The sequence below is a fragment of the Anas acuta genome, chromosome 9 (genome assembly GCF_963932015.1).
Source record: "Anas acuta chromosome 9, bAnaAcu1.1, whole genome shotgun sequence".
Taxonomy (NCBI): domain Eukaryota; kingdom Metazoa; phylum Chordata; class Aves; order Anseriformes; family Anatidae; genus Anas; species Anas acuta.
Window position 1 is genome coordinate 10,754,122 of NC_088987.1, and position 24,494 is coordinate 10,778,615.

Here is a 24,494-nt window from a genome sequence, read left to right on the forward strand (position 1 = left end):
CTGTATTAGATGTGGGATGGCGAGATCTGCTGGGAGGGGACTCGTTGAAGGGAAGCTGTGCCTGACGAATGCATTGCTTGGAGCAGAAATGTGAGGCAACCAGAGATTTAGCCTGCACCTCAGCTTTTCGATGAGAGCTCTGTGATCCAACTGGTGACTGGAGCAGCAGAGGGATCAGGCCCTTAATGCACTGCATTTGGCATACGAGGAGTAACAGTAGCTGGCTTGGACAGCAAAAGGCTGATGAGAGTCACTTTCCTCCAGTGGGGGAATTGTTTTTTTGGAGAACTGGTGATTCATACTGGATCTGATGGTTTTTCATTCCAGCCGCTATTAAGCTTGAAGGAGGAGCTTGCTGTATTCACCCACAGACATGGGCAATGCAGCTGTTTTAACAGCTCCATCATCCCCTGCCAGTGTGCATGCTCCCAGGGTCTTTCTTCTGATCCTGTTTCTTGGGTTCCCCCAATCCATCCATCCTGATGGTCCCTTCATTGCATTTTTCCTGTTACTTACCTCTCTCGAGCCTGTGATATCCAATGCAGCTTCGTTCTTTCTAGTTTTTGAGTTTCTCAGTGACTTCTGCCTTCTTGCTGTCACCGACTTTTGCAACCTTCTACATCCCACACCCAGCTAGAAACTTCTGAAAGCTACACTATTCATTGTAGAACTGGCAGAAATATATATATATATATATATTTGGAAGGAAACACTTCTAAGACAAAAGTGAAATATACACTTTACTCTTGCTGGTCGTGTTTGCTATCCATGTAGAAGAGCATCGCCTTTACCTTTTGGAGGTTCTCGTCCAAGTGCAGGAAGCACAACGATGCCGAGGCAGTGACACAGATAAGAGTAAGTTTAGGGTAAGACAGGTTTTCCTGTGCTGTTCTGATTACTTATCTACATCAAAAAATGTTAATCTGTTTTGCTCCAAAGAAGCTTCTGGTGGAAAACAGGCAATATTGTGGGAAATGGTGAGGGAGCACTGACTGCTTTGTCTAAATTAGCCAGAGTGCACCACTGTGGAGCAGGCTGCAGGGAGATGGGGTGCTGTGCTCCTTAAAAAGCCACAGACCCTTAGATTGCCTTGCCCTTGGCCTTTTACCCTAGGCACACAGTCATGTGCACTGCAAAGATTAAAAACGTTGAGGGGAGAACAGAACAAACCCAGAAGTTCAGCTTCAGCTGTTAAAAAGAAGTTAGTTCATTTTCCTTTTTCATCATCCTGCAAAGTAGTTTGGCTAAATTTAATCGAGGCTGGGGCTGGAACAGACGAGGAAAAGGGAAGTTGCTGAAAACATTGTCAAGGCACAGATAACAAAAACGAGTGACAGCAAATACATAACAGAAAATGAGAGGGGGAGAAAGAGGAATAGAAAGGCTAACAGGGAAACAATTAGAATACACCACTGCCGCCAAAACAAATGTGTGAGAGGGTAGCTGGGATGGAGCTGCATGCCAGCTTACAGTCAGCAACAGAGTTACAGCAGCGTGGTCCTGCACATTCCCAAACTGCCCGTCAGAACAGGCTGCTCTTTAAGCTCGTTCCTTGGGCTGTCACCTTGTGGTTGGTTGTCCCCAGCACTGTGCAACCTGCCTGCTGAAGCGGATATTCCTTGCGTCTCTCAACCCGGCCCTGCCACCAACCTGGCAGACCATAAAGAGCTCAGTGGGACCAAGGCACGTTGCCTGGGAGGTGGGTGAGGAAGAACTGGGGAGCTGCCAGGGCAGGAATGATGATCGTCTTGTTAGTGCTGTTTGTTTGCTTTGAATCAGTGGGGAGGTAATGCCAGGGGTCTGAGGGAGCTTTCTACAATGGGATGATCTTTCATACAAGATGTCAAACCAGGGGCTGAAAACCTGTCAGAATAAAACTCCAGGATGCTTGCAGCAATGGGCAAGGTACAGTCACCTTCGGATGTGGTAAGAGAGCAGAGCTCAGAGCTGTCCTGCTAAGGCTAAGCACCCACATTGCTGTCTGCTCTGAGAGCTGCCTGACTTGTATTGCCATCCTTTACATCTTTGAATGACGTGTGAGGAAGATGTGGCAGGATTGGTCAATCTCCGTGCTTTAATGGTCATTTTTGAGGTCCGACAGGGCTGGTGTTGGTAACGGGAAGTACCAGGCGGCGGGAGCGCGGTTCGGCCCACCCGTCACGGCTGGTTTCCTCTGCAGCCCTGCGGGGAGGACCTGCCTTTCACTTCTTGCTTTCAGAATGATGCTCTGCACTGTCATCGTGAGCTTGGCCGGCAGCCGTATGTGGGAGGGAATGATGCATCCTTGCAGCTCGGCCTTCGATGGTTGTCTGACTCCAGGGTGCCCCTGCCACGCTTCCACTCATTTCGTTTTGAGCCAGTCCCTCCGTGCTGGCACCAGTGGCCTCCTGCTCGTCCTCCAGCAGTAGGGATTGCAAAACCTGTGGCCACGAGCAGTCCAGCTGCATGGTGAGGGAGTGCTGGGGCTGATAGTTGGCACGTGGCGGTTCCTCTCGCACACAAAGAGTGAAAGAGGTGGAAAATGACCACAAATTGTCCATTTCCTAGTGCTGGGTCAGACACTGGGACTGGCTTTTCTTTGCAGGCTTTCAGGAGAAATGAAAACTCCAGTAAGAAGCTTGTTACCTGGAGGAGTCTTAGGCTAGAAGAGGCACACGGCTTAACAAGCATTGCTGTCAGCTGGAGGTACTGCCCCATGTGGAGACCTTGCTCCTTTCCCACTTCTGCCCCCCACTGATTCAGCATTACTGTCTAACAGCAAATTGCTGGGGCACCGTTGTCCATATAGGAGCCCATCAGACTACTTTCTCTGGTTCAAATCCAAGAGTCCTTATCTGCTGCTTCAATAAAGGACTCAACTGATCTTGCTCCACCATAAAGCTTCTCAGAGGCAGATGCTTTGCCAGCCAGCGTGAGTTGGCAAAATACCTCCGTACCTAAACCCCAACTGCTTGGTCTTGACATTTCTAGTGACACCTGAGCCCAAATTAGGAGAAAAGGGAAATGGAGTGTGATATCTCCCTTTTTTTTTTTTTTTCTAGGTAGACTTAAATGCACTGTCAGAAGCGACTTCCTTATGCCTAAATTTTCCATATAATCCTGGGGGCTGGTTGCAGAGCTCCAATGTTACTTGTTTCTGAGAAGTGTGTGTGCATGGATGTGTGCCTGGAAGTGTTCACTTCGAGGCACCAAGAACATGCCCAGGTGGGCAGGAGGTGGCCCTGCATTCCCCCACATATCAGTGAGGAGATCCTCGCTCTCCTTGTCTGATGGGACGTGGCGGAGGTGACAATATCAGTTGTGCGTTTGCTTTCAGATTTTAAGCACTGACCTTTACAGCTGGCTATATGTGGCTGCACTTCTCAGCTTTGGAAATGCCTCCCCGTGAGACATTCAAATAGATGGCTGCATGCGTGACCACAGAGCTGTGTCAGAACAGCTCGAGAGCTGCTGCGCTGTGGGGCTTGGTAATGATTTCACTCCGAGGGGGTGTACATCTGCCAGAGGCCATCCTTCATCTGTCCCCATTCATCTTCCCCACCCTGACCTCAGAGGACTGCTCGCACCAGCCACTAAAGCCCTGTGCTGCCGCGCTCAGCAGAGCTGGGACTCCCGAGCATCTCTGCCCTGGCAGCAGCGAGAGACCCCTCTGCAAATCCAGCCGTGCCTTTGCTTTGCCCTGCCGTGCCCAGCTGGAAATGCTTTTACGCAACAGCAGTCAGCTAATGTCTTCTCTGGCCCGGTGCTGTCTCTCGCACTGATCCTTTTCCAGCCTTTCTGATCTAAACAAATCTTTCCAGAGCAAGTCCCAGCTGTGCCTGGTTTCCAGAGCCCTGGCGAGTCCCAGCACCGAAGCAGGACATGGGCAGAAGTGACGGGCACTCAAGGGCTCCAAAATTAGCAATGGCTTTTGTCCGTTTGGGGTCTTTATTTCCTCACCACAGCTCAAAACCAGCTTAGAGGCATAACGTGCTGGTGCTGTAGGACCATCGCAGCTCCCCAACGGCTGTGGCTTGTGTGCAGTGGAAAGCACTTGTTCATTGCAGGTCAGCCCATTACAAACAGGTTTTTTATGGGCAATATTTTCAGCAGCGTTGAGTCCAGTTCTCAAAAGTGATGTAGGCTTTTAAAGAGACCGAAGCCAAGATTTTCATAAATAAGTAATGATTTGGGCTGCCTCTGTTTTCTGTTACACAAGTTGAGATGTCTAAAAGGAGCCTGGTTGTCAGTGGTTTTGGAATCCTGGCGTTTTTTCAAAATTGACGTGCTTTTAAAATATCTTAAGCTGGGCATTCAGAAATGGAGGCATCAGGAAGGATTAGCTGCTTTTGAAATCCTTTTTCTTAAAAGTTTAAATGAACGACAGTGGGATTTGGGGCCACAAATGACATGTTGAAAAGTGCTAAAGGTGTATTTTGGAAGCGTGTCTGCCTGCCTGTAATGACACTTGTCCCCAGAGCACCTGTAGTGCCCTACGTTAATGTACTCACAAAAGCCTAACAGGGAAAGGCAAATACATTGCTATCGTGCTGAATAGATGGTGGGAGTGATGGGCTCCTCCGGGGTATCAGCCTGCCTCAACTCTGGTAAGAAGAGGAAAATAACAACACTCTTGCAGACACCAGCAAGGAGCTGATCAGTAATTCCAACCAACTGGAGAAAGAAATGCAAGTTCAGATCTGAATTCCTGTGCAGTGGGACCAATGTGCTTAAAGATAAACATGCAAAGGTTAATCACATTGTATATTTTGTGGGTTTAATTTAACAAATTAGCAAAGTTTACAACTGTTAGCTCCCCAGCCTAAATTCCTAATGCATGTGCGATTGATCCTTGTTTGCCTCTCCCCAGATCTGAACCATGTCCCACCCGTCCTGGCTGCCACCCAAGAGTACCAACGAGCCTGTTGGCCACGTCACAGCGAGGATGGAGACCACGCATGCCTTTGGGACTCCCAGCATCTCGGTGTCCACCCAGCAGACGCCAAAGAAGTTTGCACCCGTTGTTGCCCCCAAGCCAAAGTACAACCCATACAAGCAACCAGGAGGTGATGGTGAGTAAATTCTTTGAGGAAGCAACTGTCTAATTCAAGGGAGTCTGTGTTAACCTTTAACACAGACCGTGCTGGACTTTCTCTTGGCTTGTGTGTTTGTGGCAGCCTCCCTTTCTGAGATCATTTAAATCAAGAAGAATGTGAAAGTATCTCTTCCCCCTTCCTCTGGCTAGCTACCTTCCTGAGGGGTGCAGGGCTGGAGGAGGACAGGGGGACAAATTTTTCTTAGTTTTAATTGGAAGCAGATGTCCTATCTCCAAGACTGGTGCTTTTCAATGAGTTTTGCTTTTTTATTTTTTATTTATTTATTTTTTATTTTGTCTTTTGCCAGTATGTGTTGATCCAAGGAGCTAGAGCTTGAGCACACTCCTTGATGTTGTTTCTTTTTGTGCATCAGCACATCCTCTACAAACATGGGATGGAGTTTGGGATGTGGGTAGAGGTGTTAGGGCATGGATTTGGCAGAATGGTTCTAGGCATGCTTCCTCTCCAGCCTGCTGGTTTGATTCAGTTTTATTCTTTTTCATCTACTGTGGCAGGCTCTTGAATGTGAAATAACTTAATGGTATAATTATGTGGATATTTACACAACCATTACAGTAACCTCTGAAGATGTTCTGTCAGTAAAACAAAAGCCTACCGATCACCACATGTCAGCCGTGCTCAACCCCCTGCTTTAACAGCCCTGCTCTCTTCATGCAGTTGAGCAGCAAACACAGTTGTTGGGTTCCTGTTCCATGGACATGTGGAGGCAGGGATAAAAGCAGGAACAAACTCAGTTGTATTCAAGAAAATTGCCAAACCAGCTTTTGATTTTCAGTTTTGGATGTGCTACTTTGTTCCATCTCCACTTTTCCTTCTTTTGTATCGAGTGCCGTAACATAAATCTCATCTGTATTTTTTTTCCTTTTTCTACTCTTATTTTTTCAAATTGTGTGCATTTTCAGGAAGACTATAGAGTAACAGAAAGGAGAAAGAAAAACAAAGCAACATATAAAATCTCACACTTAAGCAATTTTCTAAAGTTAAGGATGTTTAGTAGGAAAGTTGGAATAGTCTGACTAGTGCTTCGTTTTTTTCCCTCTGCCACTCTAACTTCAGAGAATTCGGAACGAAAAAAGAAAATGTGTTGGAGGGGAGAAACTAAGTCATATGCACCTGTTCTGTTGCCTTCAGTAACAAAACATTAGCAAGTAAGGGGAAGAGAAAGACATTTGGAATTAAAAAAAAAAAAGTAAAAATAATCCGTTTCTGAAGTGCAATGAAAATGTCACTTTCAAGTAAAGTGGAATTCTTAAAAAAAAAAAAAAAAAAAAAAAAGATTGTTATTTTTTTAATTCCCCTAAAACTTAAAATAGTAATGAAAAGTGACACTTTTATTTTTCCTCCAGGAAAACTGTTGTTGATCACCCACTATTTTTTTTGTCAGAAATGTCACTATGCCTTAATTGTTGATGCTTTAATTATTGTAGATCTGATACTAAGTGACTCAGGAACATCACCACCTTCTAAAAAAAAAATCTGTTCCCTGGCATTTGGGGAAGGAGACTTCCCATAGGAGCAGAGCAGCACCCGGGTGCTGCAGGCTGAGAAGGGTGGGTGAGCCATGCAAGCGTTCCTCGTGCAACATGGGCTACCCAGTCCTGCCAGCATCTGATCCATTAGAAATGGGGAGATTTAGGGAACTCACAGGTGGCCTTTGCAGATTTTTATTTATTTTTTTTTCCATATCAGTCCTCTGCCTCGCATTATTCTGGGCTTTTAGAGATGCTGTCGTCACCGGACAGGCTTGGAAGAACTGAGGGATGGCGAAGACCCGGTCAGGGACTGGCTTAGTGATGTGATGGCGTGCGGGCAGCTTAAGCTAATCCACTTCCAGAAGGTGACACGCTGCCAGTCGGCGTCAGCAGCTGGTACAAAGCCATTAGCTCAACCCTATATAACCCTGAGAACACGAGGCTTTGGGGATCTGGCAGGTGAGGAGGGACAGCAAGAAAATATTTAGCTCGCCATGCCTCATTCACTTTTTATGGCTCTGTTCTCTCCTGCGAGCCCCCTAATTGTTTCTTCAACGACCTCTGTTGGTTTTGCAGCAATGATTCAGCCAGGGAGACGGCTCCGTGTCCCGCTGCCTAAAGGGGCACCACCTAAATTTGTTCAGCTGGGGCTTTCCCATCTGGTGAGCTGCAAGGCCGTAGGCGGAGGTGCTGCAGCTCCCTGTTGTACTCCAGTGTATTTTCATCTCTTCACTGGGAAGACACCAGAATGAAAAACCTGTGAGCCAGGCACCTGTGTGCACAAGGAGGGGCTGGACCAAAGCTCCTCCAGCCTTTGGCCTCTGGTGCCTCTGCAGTGGCCTTTCCTTGGTCCCACCTTGACTTTTTTGTTTTTCCAGATCCCTGCACAAAAGCCAGCCAGGAGGTGCCGATGAAAAGAGAACTTTGAAGCAAGTTAGAAATAGTTAAAGGAGTAAAACGAAAACAGAAACCGCATCAGCCAGCGGTTTATAAAACAGGAGCATTTTAATGTGCTGGAAGCAGTCAAGACGTGCGTGGTTCAGACCAGCTAAGTGAGCAATTTTCTCGGTGGTGCCAGTCCCCCTCCTCGCTGTTTGCCACAGTGCCTCGCTGAGGCTTGTTGTGAGCTAGATTTGTCACCTCAGCAGAGAAAAAAACAAGTCTTGCAGTCACAGGGATCTGTCTGGGGACCTTGGGATATGACTATAGTAATAATAATAATAATAAATAAGAACACGGCTCTGATTAACGTGCTGCATGGGTTTCTGCCGAACAGCTAGCCAGAAAGGTGGGGACTGCTGTGTTTTTACAGACCCTACAAACAGCAGACTGGGCTTCCATGTGCTGTGGTCTGGGCTGGCTTTCTGGAGGATTTCGTGCTAGCCTGCCCTGTGGCAGCAGCTCGTGGAGGATTAACCTTGCTAACCTCAAATGCTTCCTCCCTGCTTTGCAGGGTCTGTACCTACTGCTTTGTCTTAGCCTCTCTCTTTGGGGGAGGGATGAATTTCTGTGCTGGGGTTTCGGGCTGGCGGGTGGCAGCTCTTGCTGGGTTGCAGGAGCCGTGCTGGCACAGCAGTGTGCTGGGGCTCATCTGCTCCCCACCCCGTCCATATGGGCCCTTGCTGCTGCTCTTCATCTCCGATCCTTCCTCCCCGGCACATGGGAGAGGGAGATGCTTTCTCTCGCCGTCTCTCAGCCCTCTGCAGCACCCTGCCAAAATCCCTGCATGCTCTTTCTCCGTGGGAAGAGTCACTGCTGGGGTCTGTTTTCAATAAGTTCAACCCAGGGGCGCAAACACTGCTGCTCAGCGTGGGCCTGATCCTGAGAGGCGTGAGTGCTGCAATCCCGCCCTGTGCAGGTGCCTGATGTCCTACACAGCTCCCTCTGTGCCCCCCAGGGGAAGGAGAGCTGCTCGGGCTAGGGGGAGATGGTTTTGTACAAGAAAAGCAAGTGTCTGTGGGGAGGAAACGTAGCTGCAAATGAGCTAAAGTGGAAATCCAAATTAGGTGTCCAGACGTTCAAGCAGTAAAAAAGCTTGTGAGGCCAAAATCAGGGGTTTCAAAACTGTGCAGCCTCGGGTGCTCAGAAAAGCCTGAGCCGGGGCTCCTCAGGTTATCGGATGGCTTGAGCGCAGTCACAGTGTCAGGCTTTGTGGTGTGATTTGCCTTTGGTTTGGATCCTTTTGGTTTCAAGCTGGTTTTCATAACCGCAAAAGCTCTTTCCCCCTTGCCTTCCCCTCCCCTCCAAGTAAAACCCCGCAGACACGAAGCGGTGCAAACCCAGGAGCAGCACGGGGCTGATGCAAATCGAGCACAGCCCGTGGGCTCTGGGAGGCTGCTCTCCAAGCAGGGGTGGGCTTTACAGCCCAGCATTTACCAGCACTGGGACAAAAAGTATCGCCTGGCTAGGAAGCATGGGGAAGGCTTCCATCTGTCCTCATCGTCTTGCAATATATTTCATTTGCAGGGATGTGACCAGGCGTGTGTGTGAGACAGATAGCACAGGTCCAGCCCTGGCCACAAAGGGCCATGCAGATAACATCCCTCCCAGGACAGTCGTGGAGTTTATGGGGTTGCACAGCACTTGGGCAGGTTTCTTTGTTACCCTTTTGGAGGCTGTGAGGACGGGCTTTGCAAAATCAGCCACTTGAGTTTATGCTGCCAACTCCTTCCAAATTCTGTGTTTGTCAGTGCCGTTGTCTTTTCCTTGCAGTTGCCACCCCTGGTGAATGTAATACCTGCAGAAACGATTAATATGGATTTAATAACGGAAACTAAATGAAGAGATGAGAATTAATGCAAGCTCTTTCATTCTCCTCCTTTCTTTCCTTGGGGCACTTTCAGGTATAGTGAATGACAGAAGGCTCATGCGCAGGTCTTTGCGGTTTTCGTCTTTGTTTTTATTTTTTAAAACCACCTCCTTCCATCTACCCTAGTTGGAGGAGAGGGCTGCGACTCACGAGGCAAGGCACAGCAGCAGTGCTGGCTCCAGGGCGAGCTTATGTAGTTGACACCACGTTGTGTATGCTTGAACCTGGCTGATGCAGGTTTCCCAGGTCCTGACCCTCTCTGCCCTCCTCCTCTTCATCTATGTGGAGAATCTCGAGCAGTGGCTAATTATATTCTGCTGCCTCTGTAAGGGACCGGGAGCGTGAACTATCATGCTGTTTGTTTTTTCTTGTAGGCAAATATACCTAGTGGGTTTTGTTTACAGCAGCTGCTATCAGTATCTCTGTCTAATTTTTGAAGCCTGGGTATGGATTTATTGGAATAGACACTCAGTGTTTTAGCTGTGCTGTTCCCTGCTCTGCAGTCTTTGACAGTTCATAGAAACTAAACCGCTCCAGAGTCTATTCATTACTTGGATGAGAGCCCTGAAAGGATAAATTCAGGCTGACTTGGGAGATTCTGCATTTTTTCTGCTTTTTCTTTTTTTTTTTCCCCTGTTGTTTTTCTGGTTGTCTGTGCTGGGTCTGCACCATGGCATGGCATGAGCAAACCCTGCTGCTGGAAGGGCTGCGCTTGGTTGCGTGGCAGAGGTGTACCTGCTCTCCTTACTGCTTCCCACGAGCTTTTGGGGCATATTGTTCAGTTTTGCTTGTAGCTGGCAGGAGGCTCACACACATGAGTAGGGAGCCCTGTGCCAGCTGTGCTCTGGTGGTGGTTTGCATGCGCTCAGCCCCAAACTAACACGAGATAATGGGATTTAGTTCAACCCCCTTTTATCGTGGTAGAAGCAAAGGTTTGCTATCTTTCATGTGCTGTGAGCTGAGCACCTGGGCTGCTGCTGCAGCCCACGCGAGGCACGGCAATGTGCAGTTATCCACTCGTTTTGATGTTGGATTGGGTCCTGCAAATCCCAGGGAGTTTCCAGCAGGACCTGCTAGTCTGCTTCCAGCTCTGCCGCCAGCTGATAAAAGCACTGAAGCTCCGGGAGTGAGGCAGCATCTCGGTGATGGGACAGGAAAATAGGCTGAGAAATGCTGTAACCCTTTTCCGCTCCCATCACGCTCTCAGGATTGCGCTCGCAGAGATGAGAAATGTTGTGGGAATAAAGAGGGCTGCCACCGCTGCAAATCATCCTGACTGCCTAAGCACAGCCCCCACGTCGGTGCTTGTTTTTTAAAGAAAGCTTTTTTGAAACGAGTATTATAAACTTTTAAAGCCCTTCTAAATTCTTGCTCTCGTTCTTCCATGTGTTTCTGGTGCGGAATGAAATGGAGCAGATGAAGCAATACTTTATTCATTAGTGTCAGGACTGCATCATCCACAGGCACTTACAAAATACAGCCAGGGAAAATGAACTTAAATCTGCAGGCCTCTTTGTGGTGGCTTTGCTACCTTCCACACAAGAGCATTTAACGGGCGGACCAAGCCCCTAAACCCCACAGAACACGTGGGAAGCTGGGGGTCCCTCATTACAGGGTTGCCGAGAACCAGTTTGGAGCAGCCTTTCGGAAGTCTCGATTGATTTCCCTTTAATGACATCCTCTTCCCCGTTGGTTAAGAACCAAGTGAAACCAGTTGGAAGTTAGTGGTGGTTCTCATTTGTGTAATAGTGGATTTAAATCACCCCGAGCAAGCTGAGCCGCGCTGAAGACACATGAGGCCAAGCTGGTGCCTTTGTGCCCGGGTATCAGCCCCTCTGCTCCATGGCTTGTGAAACCTTGATAGTGGTTAAACAGACCCCATACCCTTCGTGTTGGCAAAGCAGTAGCATCCCTCTCTGCTGATCCCCTGCCTTTTTGCCTCGGTTCCTCTCTTACCTCTTTTTCTGGTGTTTAAAGTTAAACGGAGACCGAGTTTTGCCGCGGTGTCTGCGGTGCGGTGACCAGCGTCAGGACTTGGCGTTCTCCCTGGTGGAAATAAACCAGCGCTGGGTGGGCCCTACCACTTTGATTGCAGTCATCTCACCAGAAGTTACTGCTCAGGCTGGATTATAGTGTCTGAGTCTGCTTTTTTCTTTTTTTTTTTTTTCTTTTTTTTGCTGGAGACAAATATGGAGGTTTGTGCTCTTGGCTTTGCTCTCAGGATGAACATTTTCTTTTCTGAAATACCACCTCAGATAATGGCACTGGGAAAAAATGCAACATAAAACAGGTGCATAAAGACTATTATTGAACCAGTATACTTATCTGTAGTTCACAAAATGTCAAGTCAAGCCACCGGGTTTTATTAACAATTCTGACTGTGTTTTGTTAGAATTACAAATATTAAACTTTCAGAGGCTTTGGAACATATTGCCACTTATTTGGGAACTGCTTGAAGTAATACCTAGCCTTGTTTTTCATTCTGGTGAGTGAGCTTGTATTTTCTTTGTTATTTGGTATCGTAAAGCAAACATTACACTCCTCAGCAGGTAGATTTTTAATTTTTTCTGCCGTGCATATTTTTTCTCTTTTTCCTTCCCTCCTGTCTGTTCTTTCAAGATTCTATATTTAATTTTTCCACTTCATTATTTCAAACATTGAATAGTGATTCATCTTTGCAGTGGCCTGTTCTGTGAACCACAATAGTTTGGGTAGAATAAAGAAAAAGGGCAAAAAAAGGGAAGGGGAAAAAAAAAAAAAGACGGATCTGACATACACTGGATTGGAAAGAAGCCATCTTTTTATAACTCAAATTGCAAACATCTGTCATCGACTATATCAAACCTACTTTTAAAAAGATAATGTTTGTTCTCTATATAGTTCTAAAGGGCTGTGGTGCCCAATCAAAACGAGAGAGCAATGTTAATGCTGAAATAGCTTGAATTCAAGCAGGCAGCACTTGTCCCTTTTATTTTAATCTGAAATTTTAACATCCTCCAGATGCTAGTCTGTTAAATAATAACAATTGTTATATGACAGTTAACAGTCAAGTAACATTTTTTATTTTTTTTGCCCTCGTTCACTCGATGCAGCTTTTTTTATGCCCTGAAAACTAACTGTTATAATAAAGGATTATACGTATATTTTTTTTTTCCTTTTCTCTGCCTAAAGCTTTTTTACTCTGCCAGACGGAGTACTGCTAAGTCAGAGCAACCAATAAATGTCTATTGGATTATATTACAGGTTGGTCTAATAAAAGGTTAGAAGAATGAATGAGCAACTCTTGAAGCCACAGAAGCTGTAGTTGTGGCCAGAGCGAAGGCATTTCTGGCAGCGAACACTACACAATTATGATTTGGAATAAATATACGAGGCCTGAAATGCTCGTCACTTAAGCAAAGCACATGAAGATGGACTAGGTGCAAGAGCTGAGGGTCTGAGGGTGGGACCCAGAGTCCTGCAGCTCTGGCTTTGCAGAGGAGAGAGTTTAAGCAGAAGGGGATGAGCAGGTCTAGTTCCTAATAAACAGACATCACTATCTAAAAAATTCCCCTTCACTTGGCATCCTTAACTAGCATGCACCTTGGAAGGTTGCAGCGATGAAAGAATGTGCAAGCGTGCTCTCAGAGCCTACGAGGGGATTGGGGATTTACCCGAACTATTTCAGGAGCTGCAGAGCGCAGTGCTGGAGTTACACATCCAGCAATTTCTTGGCACAGCCGCATGCCAAGAAGCACCCAGCTCCCTCCGGCTGCTCTGGGTGCCGAGCAGACTGCAAAGGCTCCTCTCCAGAGAGGAGAGTGCCGCCTGGAGAGGGGACAGACCAAAAGACTCATAGGTCTTTTTCAACGCCAATTCCTGAGATGACAGTGACTCAGGGAAGGTTTTGGTTTAGTCTAGACATGACCAAACCATAATGGAGAGCCTGGCATAAAGGGCTTGTTCGTAGCATGGTAGAAATCGTGCTGACATAAGAGCTGTTTTTTTTTTCTGTTGAGCACTGAATTTATGGGAAATGCCACGGAGGTAAGGAACCATTGAAGGAGGAGGGGCCTGGACAGCTGGGCCACCTCTGTTTAAAATCTATTTTGAAAGATTTAGCAGTGCATTTTCTAGATATTCTGCGGTAGCCTGATCCAGCTGCCTGGTGTGGAGGGTCTGCTGCAGGCAAGCTGGTGGGAAGAGAAGGGGCTGGTAACGGTAGGAAAATGGTGCTGGTAAACACAATCTTTTCAGAAGTAGGTTTGATATAATTGATGACATTTAAAATTTATACTATGAAAAGCTAATCTGATGAGAGTTAAATTCTTGCAAAGTGTAGACTGAAGGTCTGTGAGGCCGGTGACCTTCTCCTGAGCTATACCTGCTGGCAGTGGACCTGTTCTTTGGTAGCAACATCAACAAAATCAGCTCCCCTAGCTTTTTGCCCCATGTTCCCCTCAATGCACACAGTCTGAGCTCCAAGTTTCCCATCTCAGCCTGCTCCCCGCCAGCCCTGACACTCGGGGTCTTCTCCAGAGGGCACAGTGCCGGGGCCATGGCCATTTCAGCACGTGCTGGGAGTGCTTTGGGGGTCATGCTGGCTTCCTTGGGACCCCGGTGCACCTACAGTGGAAGCATTTTCATCCCGTGCTCATCCAGAGCAATGCAGCTTGGCTCTTCGCAGGACCAAGTCACCTTTCAACCCCTGAAGTGTCGGTGCCAGCTTTACAACATGCCACCGAATTGTCTGAAGGAATGTGCGAACCCAAAGCACGTTGTGTATTTGCGAAGTTTTTGCAGGAGGGTGAAAAGGGATAATAATAGTTCCCGAGCCACTTCTCAGGTAGGGGAAGGAAAGGAGCGTTTCTCAATAAGGATCCATTAACACTGCTCTGGCTGACAGGCAGTGAAACACAGGAGGTAAAAGTCCATTCTTCTCCCTTCCCAGTCCTGTGATTTAAAATGTTTGAAGGCGCACTTCAGAAGCCGGGGAAGTAAAAGCCCCCAGTTGTGCCTGGAGACTCGGCAAAGGCCGCGGCGAGCGGAGGGGCTGCGGAGTGTTAATACAGTCCATCATTTTGTAACGAGCCCGATGTCCTTGTATGAGCTGTGTCAGGCTGTTGTCTGCACGCTGTCTTTGCTGATCACAGTAATCGGGTCATAAGAGAGGGAGAAGTAATAGTGCGTCTCTTAGCAACCAACCCCAGGAGAAAGAGAAAATTACTCAAACAGACTATCCAGCCAGGGAAGTAGAAAGATGAAATTTTCTGAAAGTCTGCTGGAAAGTGCTCAGGGACATAATTCTTTTATGTGTGAGATCCTTACAGGCTGAATCCAATGATATCAGGCACTTTTTTTTTTTTTTTGTCATCTTCCTGGTAAACTTTTATTTTTAATTGGCCTCAGAAAAACAGGGCGGGGGGAAACCTTTAAAACAGAGACGTTTGGAGAAACAAGTAGCAGGTTTTCATGTTATCTTTAACAATGCCAAGGAGAAGGGGTTGGGGGGAGGTCGGCACGTCTCATGCAAGACATGAGGGGAGCATCTTATCTGCACGAGTGCTTTGCATGCCTCCCGTGTCAGAGCCAGCCGAGGCACGCTGCTGTGCCTGCCGGCCCCGCGGTGGCATGCGCACAACAAACTCGGTGGGCCTCACACGGGCCTTCATGCCCCGTGAGGGTCACGGGCTTTGTGCCGGCTGACAGACAGCTTTGGGGAGAGCCAGAGCCAACGTGCTGGGGCTGGGCACTCAAATGGGGCAGGTCCTGGCCAAGTCCGTGCCCGGTACGGGCTCCTCCATGGCGGGGAAGGCCTCAGAGGCCTCCTCGTCCTCTGTGCTCTTTGGCTGACATTGGCCCCAGGGCTCAGAGGGGAGGGCAGTGTGGCAGTCATAATAATAAATTCTGTCATGTTGATTTGGTATACAGGATGGGGAGAAGCTCATAGGCTCACATCTTATGCTTTTAAAAGATATTTTTTTTCTCTCAGTAAGTTGCACTTCTGTGGTCAGCCAGCTAACGTCCTTCCCGATGGGGTATGCCACTGCCATGGCAAAAGGGACTGGGTCTGGGGTGGTCTGCCCAGCCTCACGAAGCAAGAGCATAAATCCAAGTGTGTTTAGTGGGAAGGTTAAGATGGTCGAGCCTCTCCCAGATTTGCAGTTACATCATTTAAGCAATTGAGGAGAAAGAATGTTTCTGAAAGCCTCACTTTCCTCGCTGAAAGCCTGGCTCTGAGAAGACAGAGAAACTCTTGCATTTGTGGAGGAGAACAGATACTTCTAGGTGACTCATCCAGCCACAAATCGTGCCCTCCCTGTGGTTTTGTCTGCTTTTCCATCCCAGCGCAGGTCTAGGTTGTGTGGAGGAATTGGCTCATCCCTCCATGGGATAGCTTGACTTCCAGAGACAGGTTAACCTGCAGATTCAGGTGGTTTGATGAAGGCTGCAACAATTCCCCCAAACTGGGGTCCTGGACGGTTGGCTAAAGGGTTTGGGCCAACCTCTGGGCTGCCAAACTCGTGCTGTTGTTGGTACCTGGCTTTGCTCAACTACGTGTGTGAGAGATCTCTGGCTCAGCCTATGGATTGTATTGCAGACGTGTTCCAGGAGAGAATTGTTAAAGTTTCCTGAGATGAGGCTGACTTCAGCATCTTATCCTGGAAATAATCAGTGGAAGAGAGAGGAGAAAAAAGCAACCTTGCAGCTGTACAGAATTAATAGCTTAGGAGCAACATCTACTGCTGTCAGGGAAAAGTGAGATAAGGAACAATATTAATTGTAACTGCTTCCAAACAAATCAGAAAGGCTGCTGCTTTGCTGTTTTGTCACGAAGAAGAAAGACTTTCTTCCTTAAAAGTTTAGTAATTGAAGAGTTTCCTTTGCTATTTTTAGGAGTGCCAGTAAGTGATGTTTCCTGGAAATTTTCCCCCAACTCTATAAATACCGCCTGGGGCCTGTAATGGTGACTCAGTTTGGGAAGTCAACACCATGCACTTCCTCAACACAGCCAAGCAGCCCCCCAGGCAGAGAGCACAACTTCTGCAAAATGATTAATTCTGTATTGGTTTTTAAAACTGCAGTACAATTAAGCTCCTTCTTGGAAACTGCCTCTCTGCTGCTCAGGCTTACCCTCCTGCCATGTCAGAGGTGAAGGCACGGGGGTCTGGTGGAGGCTGAAGTGCACTTTGGGTCCGGAAATTTGTTTGTAAATGGTGTTTTGGTGTTTTGTGGTGCCATGGTGTCCTATCAGGAACGGGCTCATCAAATGGTCCCAACTGATGAACAGAATTGATGTTCCCAATCACCACCCCTCACGGTCCTGGGACTGAAGTTCTCCCACAGATCCTGGTTTTGTCATTGGGTCCTTTCCCCTCATGCTGTTTGACATCACTTTTTGCACTGGCTTTTTGTGCTCCATTTGGGCACAAATCGAGCCGTTTTGTAATTCCTTGTGTGGTACCCAAGGGAAAGCGGGACCGGGCTGACTGAATTCATTCTGCAAGTGTAGAAGGAAAATTGCATTGGGAGCTCAGGTCTGACACAGCTGTCTTACGTGAAAACGAATTTATAAAGACAAGAGGCAACACATGAAAGAAGCGTGACCCGGGTAAAATCACAGCTGGCCTGCATCTCCTCTGATACCAGCCCAGACATGAGACCACACAGCCTTAACAGGTAACGTATGAGGTGTTGTAGTGCATTCGTCTTCTGCTTAGTCCATTCAGAGAGGCTCCATATCCTGATGCCTTAGATTTGGATTAAATTTGTAGATCCCATTTTCCTTGTTAACCCGTTCCTGCCGACAGTGGGCCTGTGGCGTTCAAGCCTCTAATCCTCCTCTGCAGCAGGACAGGTAGCTGGGTTTGTAACATGAGAGAGTTACCTGACCGACTGCTCTGTGAGCATCAGCACTCAGCCTGTGTGGGAAAGAACAAGATGTGTGCCTTCGAGAGGGAGAAGTGACCTTGTGGCAGCAGAAGGGGGTTGGATGGCTGTCCAGCCGCCAGATCTCTAGGTTTCGTTGAATTGTTCACTTCCCTCGTTAGGGACAAGAGTCGTTTAGAGAGCTGCAGGAATGATTGGTTTGGCTGAGCCTGAAAACTCCGATGTATAAAATATTTCTCCGCGCCAGTAAATTGCTCTTGTTGGCCAGACAGAAAATACTTCAAACCTAGCAGCTAATCCAAGGCAGGAGCTGTGATGCATGATTACAGCTGAGCTCTTTTTCCCTGCAATCACTGTTGGATTTTTTAAACAAATAATTGCTGAACCACCGTGTTTCCACTCTGAGTGTATGGTGCTTTCCAGAGGTATTCCTGAGACCAACTAATGGAGGATCCATTTTCCTTATTATTCCTTCTCACGTGGGAAGACAGTTATCTTCCTGTTTCTCATGTGATACTGTACACTTTGTACTCGGCGCTGCCTGTTTGTGTGTGTCCAAAAGCTCTTCTCTTGCTAATTATCCCTTTTGCCCCAGCAGGAATGTGTTGTGTAACTGTGGCAGGGAAACAAATAAGAGCGAAAAAAGTAAGCAGCATGGTAACTATTTTGAGAGATGAGCTTTCGGCTGTCATGTTGATTTTCCCAAGCGATACAGCATGTCCAGTACCTCCTGTAAGTTGACCATCCAGCATGGCATGGGGCTCCAGAGCGGGAATATTCCATTTTAAGACTCAGTTGGGTAAGACACGGCCTCGTGTTTGGTGGACACCGCCAACTATTTAAACGTTCAAGTGCTATGAATTCCACCTGTGAAACTGGAGGCGGAGGTAACACAAGTTGGAAAATCAGGGCCTAAATGTCAGGGCCTAAAGGTCACATTTTGCTGGCTGAAAGTGCAGTAGCCACCACAAACGTGAGTCTTCAGGAGGGGAATTGTGAGGCTCCGTATTTATTTGATCTCTGTGTACCTGGCCAAATATGCTTAATTCACACTATGTCCAGAGCTAGGATTTCTAACAAATTTGTCCAGCAAATGTGGTTCTGATCTTAGGAATCAAAGTGCTCTTTTCTCATTTATTTTTTTTTTCCTTTCCTTCTCGTGCTCCAAGAGCGGTGATGAAGGTTCTGGGAATTCGTTCGGTCACTGGGATGGAGTTGAAACCAGAGCTTTCTATTCTAGCGGTTTTGGCTTTGTCATGCCCAGAGCAATGAAAGCTCTTTGAGAGGAGCCGGAAAACTCATGAGGCATCAGAAGCAGCAGAAAGATGCATCTTATTTATATAAGCATTTAATTGCGAAATCTTTTGGCTACTTAGAAAAATGATTAGTCAAGTCTATTGGAAGGCAGAGAATGTCTATTTGTGGGGACAAGGGAAGGTTTGATCTTCTCAGATTTCCTACCTTTTTGTTTTTCCTTCTTCTCTATTGCAAATACTAAATGATTAAAACGGGGGTATGTTTTGAAAGGAAGATTTCTGAAGGGAGCTTGGAGGATTCTGTGCTTCCCGTTTGTTGATGATTTCATACAGAGCGATCGCTGTTTGCAAGTGGCTAAGAAATGACAAAGCATTTGTTTGTGGGTCCCCAAATTTTAGCATGGTACTTGTGAATAAAGTCTTTTTTTTTGTTGTTCTGCTGTGCCTCCTTCAGCAGTGCTGCAGGTGATGTTTCACTCTCACACTTGTGCAGCCCAGTGGCTGCAAAGTTAGGTCAGCGATGGCTCCTCTGAGTGGTTTTACATAAATGCAGCTGTCTGGACCTTGCAAATAAGTTTGTTATTTATGCACAAAGAAAAACTGAAGCCAGATTCTTCTTGTCAGGGCTGGCCCAGTACAGCTGAGAAGAGGCACAGCCTGCAAGGAGAAAACACTTTCAGCTTTAGCCAGTAGCTCCAGTTCGTATTGGGAATAATCTGCACTGGGACACAGATGTGTTTACTGTGAAAATGCCAATTTTATATCATAATATCTATGTCTTTTTTTTTTTCTTCTATTTGTTAGAAAATAAGAGAGAATGAAGCTTTCTGTCTTTGATTAAATATATTCCAGTTAGGATTTGGAGGCTGTATCCCAGCAGGCTTATTCACATACTGTACATCAGCTGTGGGCTTTTCTTAGTGGGGGAAAAGTTTGTTCCACAGTTAGCTGGCAAGTGGAGACTAGTGGCTGGTGAAGTCTCGGTTGAAGCTGTGTATTTTGTAGCTCTTATCTACGTTAGCAAGTGGAGTGGAGCACTACGTTATTTTTAGGTCATCCTAGTGACTCAGGTGAGAATCACAGGTCACGATTTTGCCTTCTTCAGTCATCACATGCGAGCTACTGGAGTGCGTCTGTACCACCAGTGAGATCCTTCCTGAGCTGCTCACATCTTGTGACCAGTAGTAGTTACGATGCAGATGGGCTAGCGGATTTCTGTCGGTCAGCTGGCACAAGCTGCTGGGGGTTTGGGAAGTTGCTTTGAACCCATGGGTGAAACCTGATCTGTACCTCAGCAGCTGGACACGTTCTTTATCAGCATCGCTACCTGCTAAGCCAGGAGCAGCTTCTCAGCCTTCATTGACACGTTGTCTGCTGCCTCTCATGGAGCTCGAAGTAAACAACCCTGTGTGGGATCAACAGATCATCTTTGTGGCATTTCTCGTCATCTAAACAATAATTCATTAAAAATTTAATGATCCTTTTGCTGTGTAGAGGAAAGAAAAAGAGAGCTGGCACCTTCCTTTAAAGTTTCTGCCTTTGGTATTGTTTGGTGATTTTTGTTTTGTTTTGGAGTTTTTTATTTTGTTTTGGAGGAAATCGAGTTGATAAACTGAAAGAAAGCTGTGTTATTACAAAAGCTTGAGTGCTTCTGAGAACATTTAAAACAAGGATGACTAGAAATGACCTTTCCATCCTGGAGCGAACTTTGAGTGTGTTCTCCCTTTGGCATTTCTAATGATAGACTTTCCATCTGGTCTTTGCTTAAAAGCTAAGATGCAACTTGTGTTTTTTCACATTAAAACTGTGCATACTCTAAAATTAATCCTCTTGATCATTTCACTTCAGGGAGAAGAGTGCAGAAAGACTGGGAGTATTTGCTTATTTTTAGCAACTCCATTCAGGCCTTCTAGAAGCAGATCCCTATTGTCTGAAACCATTAGTTTCTGATCTGGGGGAACCCGGGATTTTCCTCTGCTTGGATTTGGGGAGATCATACCTTTTAGAGGAATTTTTTTAAAAGAAATTGGAGAAATGTTAGGGCCCCTGGTGGGGTGCATGATCTGGATCAGTGGAAGGGATTTGTGGTCACATTAGCCACCCCTGGCAATATTGTCATTCCTAGGACACAGATTCCCTGGTCCCAGTTTTCTGTACTGATTCCCCAAAGCTGAATGTGCAGGAGTGAAATCCCAGTAAATGGATGCTTTGGGGAAGAACTCGGGATCTCCTGGGATGTACCAGTGCAACCATTCAGCCTCAATTCAGCAGAGGCATTGGGGAAAGTACGTAAACACATCCTTTTGCTTAGCAAAGCTTTTCACCAAATGCCTAATTTGATACATGCTTTTTGAGGTCCCATGGGACGTCACATTTAAGCATGCACTTGAACTTCTGCTTGTAACTGAGTCTGTGCTGCATGCTAGCACGTGCATGCGCGAGTGGAACATTTCTCTGAGTCACGTGTAGGAACATCGGACACCAGATTTATTTTTTTTCTCCCTGTGACACAGGTCATTACTAAATATGTTCTCTTTTTCTCCCTCTCTTTTTCTGTTTTCCTTCTTCACCCTCCTATTCAACCAAGTTCCTCAGAAATAAATGGAAGGGGAAGATTACTGGTGAGACATCCATTCCTCAAGTGTTGTTCTGGTGGGAGCAGCAGAGCATAAGCCTATTAGCAAAGCCGTTTTTCTATCAAAATTATATATGGGGTGTGTGCAGAAAACATATATTTTCTGGGCATCGGGAAGGCTCCGCAGAGGAGCAGAGGTTGTTTGGGGTTCTCGGCAGATAGCCGCTCTGCTGAGGGATTTGGTGTTTTGCTGCAGGTTCATCTGGTGACCAACTCTATTAAAACAATGGGAGGGAGAAAGGATGTTCAAATAATGGAAGAGAACAATTCTGGCACACGTAGCTTCCTCTTCATAAAGCTGCTTTTCCCTCGAGGCAATATATCTTGTGTGTTATGGGAAGGAAATCTTACAGTATAAAAGGAAGTCTGAACTGTTTACCAATGATTTTAGAAGCCTAGAAGTTGTATTCCTTTTATGAAGAGGTAATATGGGTCCTGTTCCAGTATTTCAGGGAAGCTTTTTTTAAGATGCATCTCCAGAAATAGAACTATGGGGATAGTTTCTTTGAAATAATATTTGTATGTGGCTTATGTTAATATTTCTGGAACCTCAGGGGATGTAGGCTCAGCAAAATGAAGGTGTTCACGGAACAAAAGCAACAGAGAGACGGTGTCTTTAGCCTGTGCTGCTCGGCACACAGGACGCCGGAGGATGGCTCCAAGTTTCGGGGGATGTCTGACATAGGTTACAGCAGTCTCAGGGCTGTCCTCGCTCTGCTCTCCTGCGAGAGCTCCTGAGGGGCTGCTGTGCCTCCAAGAATAGCTGGCACGTTGCAGTGCTCTAATTACGCCCGTTTCCCCGCCGCATCTCCTGCACGGGAACAGCAAGCCTTCTGCAGGCTTTATCGTGCAAAAGCTTTCTTACAGCTCCCTACATAACAGGGTAAGAAGCAGGGGCCGTCCAAAAGTTTGCAACCTTTTATCCCCTCTCCGGTGCTCTTCTGTCTTCCCATTCTCCTCAACTGAAATACAGGCATGGGAAAAGAAAGTGGCATTGATTTTTTTATGATCAGCACAGATGGTGAAGTCCAGATAGCTGCAGTGGGCTTATCCAAGTAGGGATGTTTTGTGCAAACCCAAGCTGAAAAACAACAAACAAAAAAAGGGGGAAAAAGAGGCTGTAGCGATGCAACTGACTGCATCACCCAGGATCCTTTGGAAGAATTTCTGCGTTTTCTGCAGAGTACGTAATTGAAGGGAATTTTTGATAAAGGCTAAATTGTGTACGGGCATGAAAAATTCAGCAGGGAATTTAAGCCATTTCCAAACCACATGAAACATTAAACGTTTCACTCAAGAATAGCTTGAAGATGGCATGCATCATCCCAAGCTTTAAGCAGTCATCTGCTTTTTCTCTTGCAAATGTTAGATATATATGAAAGGGGAGCCAAAGCAGATTTTATCTTCTTTCTCCTGAGGAGTGCAGAACCATTGCTTAGAAAAATTTTGCTGGCTGACCTGACACACACCTTTGTTTACCCATCTTGGCCAGGTGATCTTAGCTGCAACATTTTCAAGAGCTAGGGGAGCAGGTATCAACTCTGTAATCGCAGCGTGCCATTCTCTGCCTGTGACCAGATCCAGCCCTGGGCTCTCATCTGAGTGGCTCTCAAATCAGCCATTTAAATCCACTGGAATTAAAGATTTTAATCAAGCAAGATGCTAATCGCCATGGCATGATGTGATATATGTGACCTGATAAGGATGTAGGGTAAATCGCACAGTCTCTTGAAAGCAGAGAACATTGTTTGTTCAGTGATCTTCAACAGCCACATCTAAGTTTGGCTTAGATGTGGTACTGGGTTTTAAATCTAGGTTATGTCACTGTTTCTAAATTCAGAATGCTTTCTTTGTATAGAAAGACAAATATTGGCTAATTTCAGATCATTCTTAGGTGTGTTTTGATTACTTTGTGTTTTTTTTTGACAGGCCTGGTACTCAAACATTCAGTGTTTTCTATTTAAATGGGGTTATTCTTCACTTGTCTTTCATCAAAGAAACCTGACTATGATTCTTTAAACCCTCTAGGATTGAGCTTCACTTTTGGAATGACTACAAGAAACTATAAAGCAGTCACCTTGGATGACTGTATGCAGCAACTCATGCATTGCAGAATTGCAGTGACATTGTTGAGGGGAGAAATCTGATGGTGTGAGTTTGCAAAACCTTCTGTCGTTCGGTTTTGTTTAGGAAAGCTGGTTAGTGCTCTCCAAAGGAGCATGGTTGTCTCTTCTTCTCTAGGCAGACACCAAGATTAGGACTCAAGTTTGTCTCCCTGTGCCCAAGACAGTCCTTCGAGAAAGCTTTGCACCCTTAAAGATTTCCACATGCGCTCTTACCATGGCACACAGCACACTTTCTCATTCTATGCTGCACAAACAGCGTGCTGACAAGCAGGAGCACAGCCTTTTTGTTATTGCACTTGGGACTGGAAAAAGGCAAGTGAGTAGTGCTAGCCCTCAGCTCCAGGCACCGCAGAGGCTGGGGGGAGTCTAGACCAAAGGCTGGGTAGTGTAGATGCAGCCGGTCTGCTACAGAGAGCACTAACCTTGAGCAGTGCTGAGTAAGGCAGCCCAGAACAGCAGGCCCAGGAGGGGCTTTTCTCTTTGTTGTGGATCATGGAGACAAGAGACATTGACTGCAAAGGTCTCAGAGCTTGGGGAGACCGTGCTCATAAACTACGAATTACATAGGTTCCATGATTTATCATACAATCCCAGCATATCATGCATCTCTGTCCATTAAAACAATTCCCAAACGAAACCCCTGCTTGGGCTCTCCGTGGCTTTTTGTGCTGGCTGGTGATATGGAACTGGCAGATGCTCTCCCTCCTGCAGCATCTTCTGTCTGACGGAAGAAAAGGTGCACCCTTGGAGAGTCTTCCTGATGCAGGGCTTTGTGTTTGAGGGTGAGATGGCCCATCCACTCTTCCCCTGTGCTGCTAAGAACTCCTCTCCTTCCCATTCACTGCTCCAGACGAGCACTTCAGGTAGCACAGGGAGACGTGTGTTACAGAGAATAACGTGGCGTGTGTCACTGCAGGCATCGGAGGTCTCAAAGTACAATAAAAGGAGCGTTTTGTGCTCCTAGAAGATTTATCCTCTTCAGTTGTTCCCTGAGCACACACTCAAACAATATATCTATTTTAATTGTTTTCTGAGAGGTTATTAATATTGAAGTGGGGATTTAGATTGAAGATCAATCATCAGCTGAAAAGAATGGATTTGTGCTTTCCTGCCGCAAGGCTGGGAAAGAAGTTAGGGTGGAAGAAAATCGAGAGAGATTCTCCACTTAATTTAACATCATTCTTTTCCCAAAATTGCCCAAGTAGCAGCTCTGAAGGAAAACCAAACCTCA

General features: G+C 46.5%; 1 protein-coding gene across 26 annotated transcripts in view; it reads left to right on the top strand.

The window, feature by feature from the left end:
• The window catches only part of LPP (LIM domain containing preferred translocation partner in lipoma), a 381,405-nt gene that overhangs the window by 160,407 nt on the left and 196,504 nt on the right, over window positions 1–24,494 (top strand). For all 26 annotated transcript variants that reach the window (XR_011099536.1, XM_068692525.1, XM_068692517.1 and 23 more), the window contains one exon: window positions 4,850–5,051. Coding sequence is in view for 25 of the 26 variants with exons in the window: in XM_068692525.1 (XP_068548626.1) it covers window positions 4,859–5,051 (193 nt within the window). In the remaining variant the exon portion in view is untranslated. The remainder of the gene's footprint in view (window positions 1–4,849; window positions 5,052–24,494) is intronic.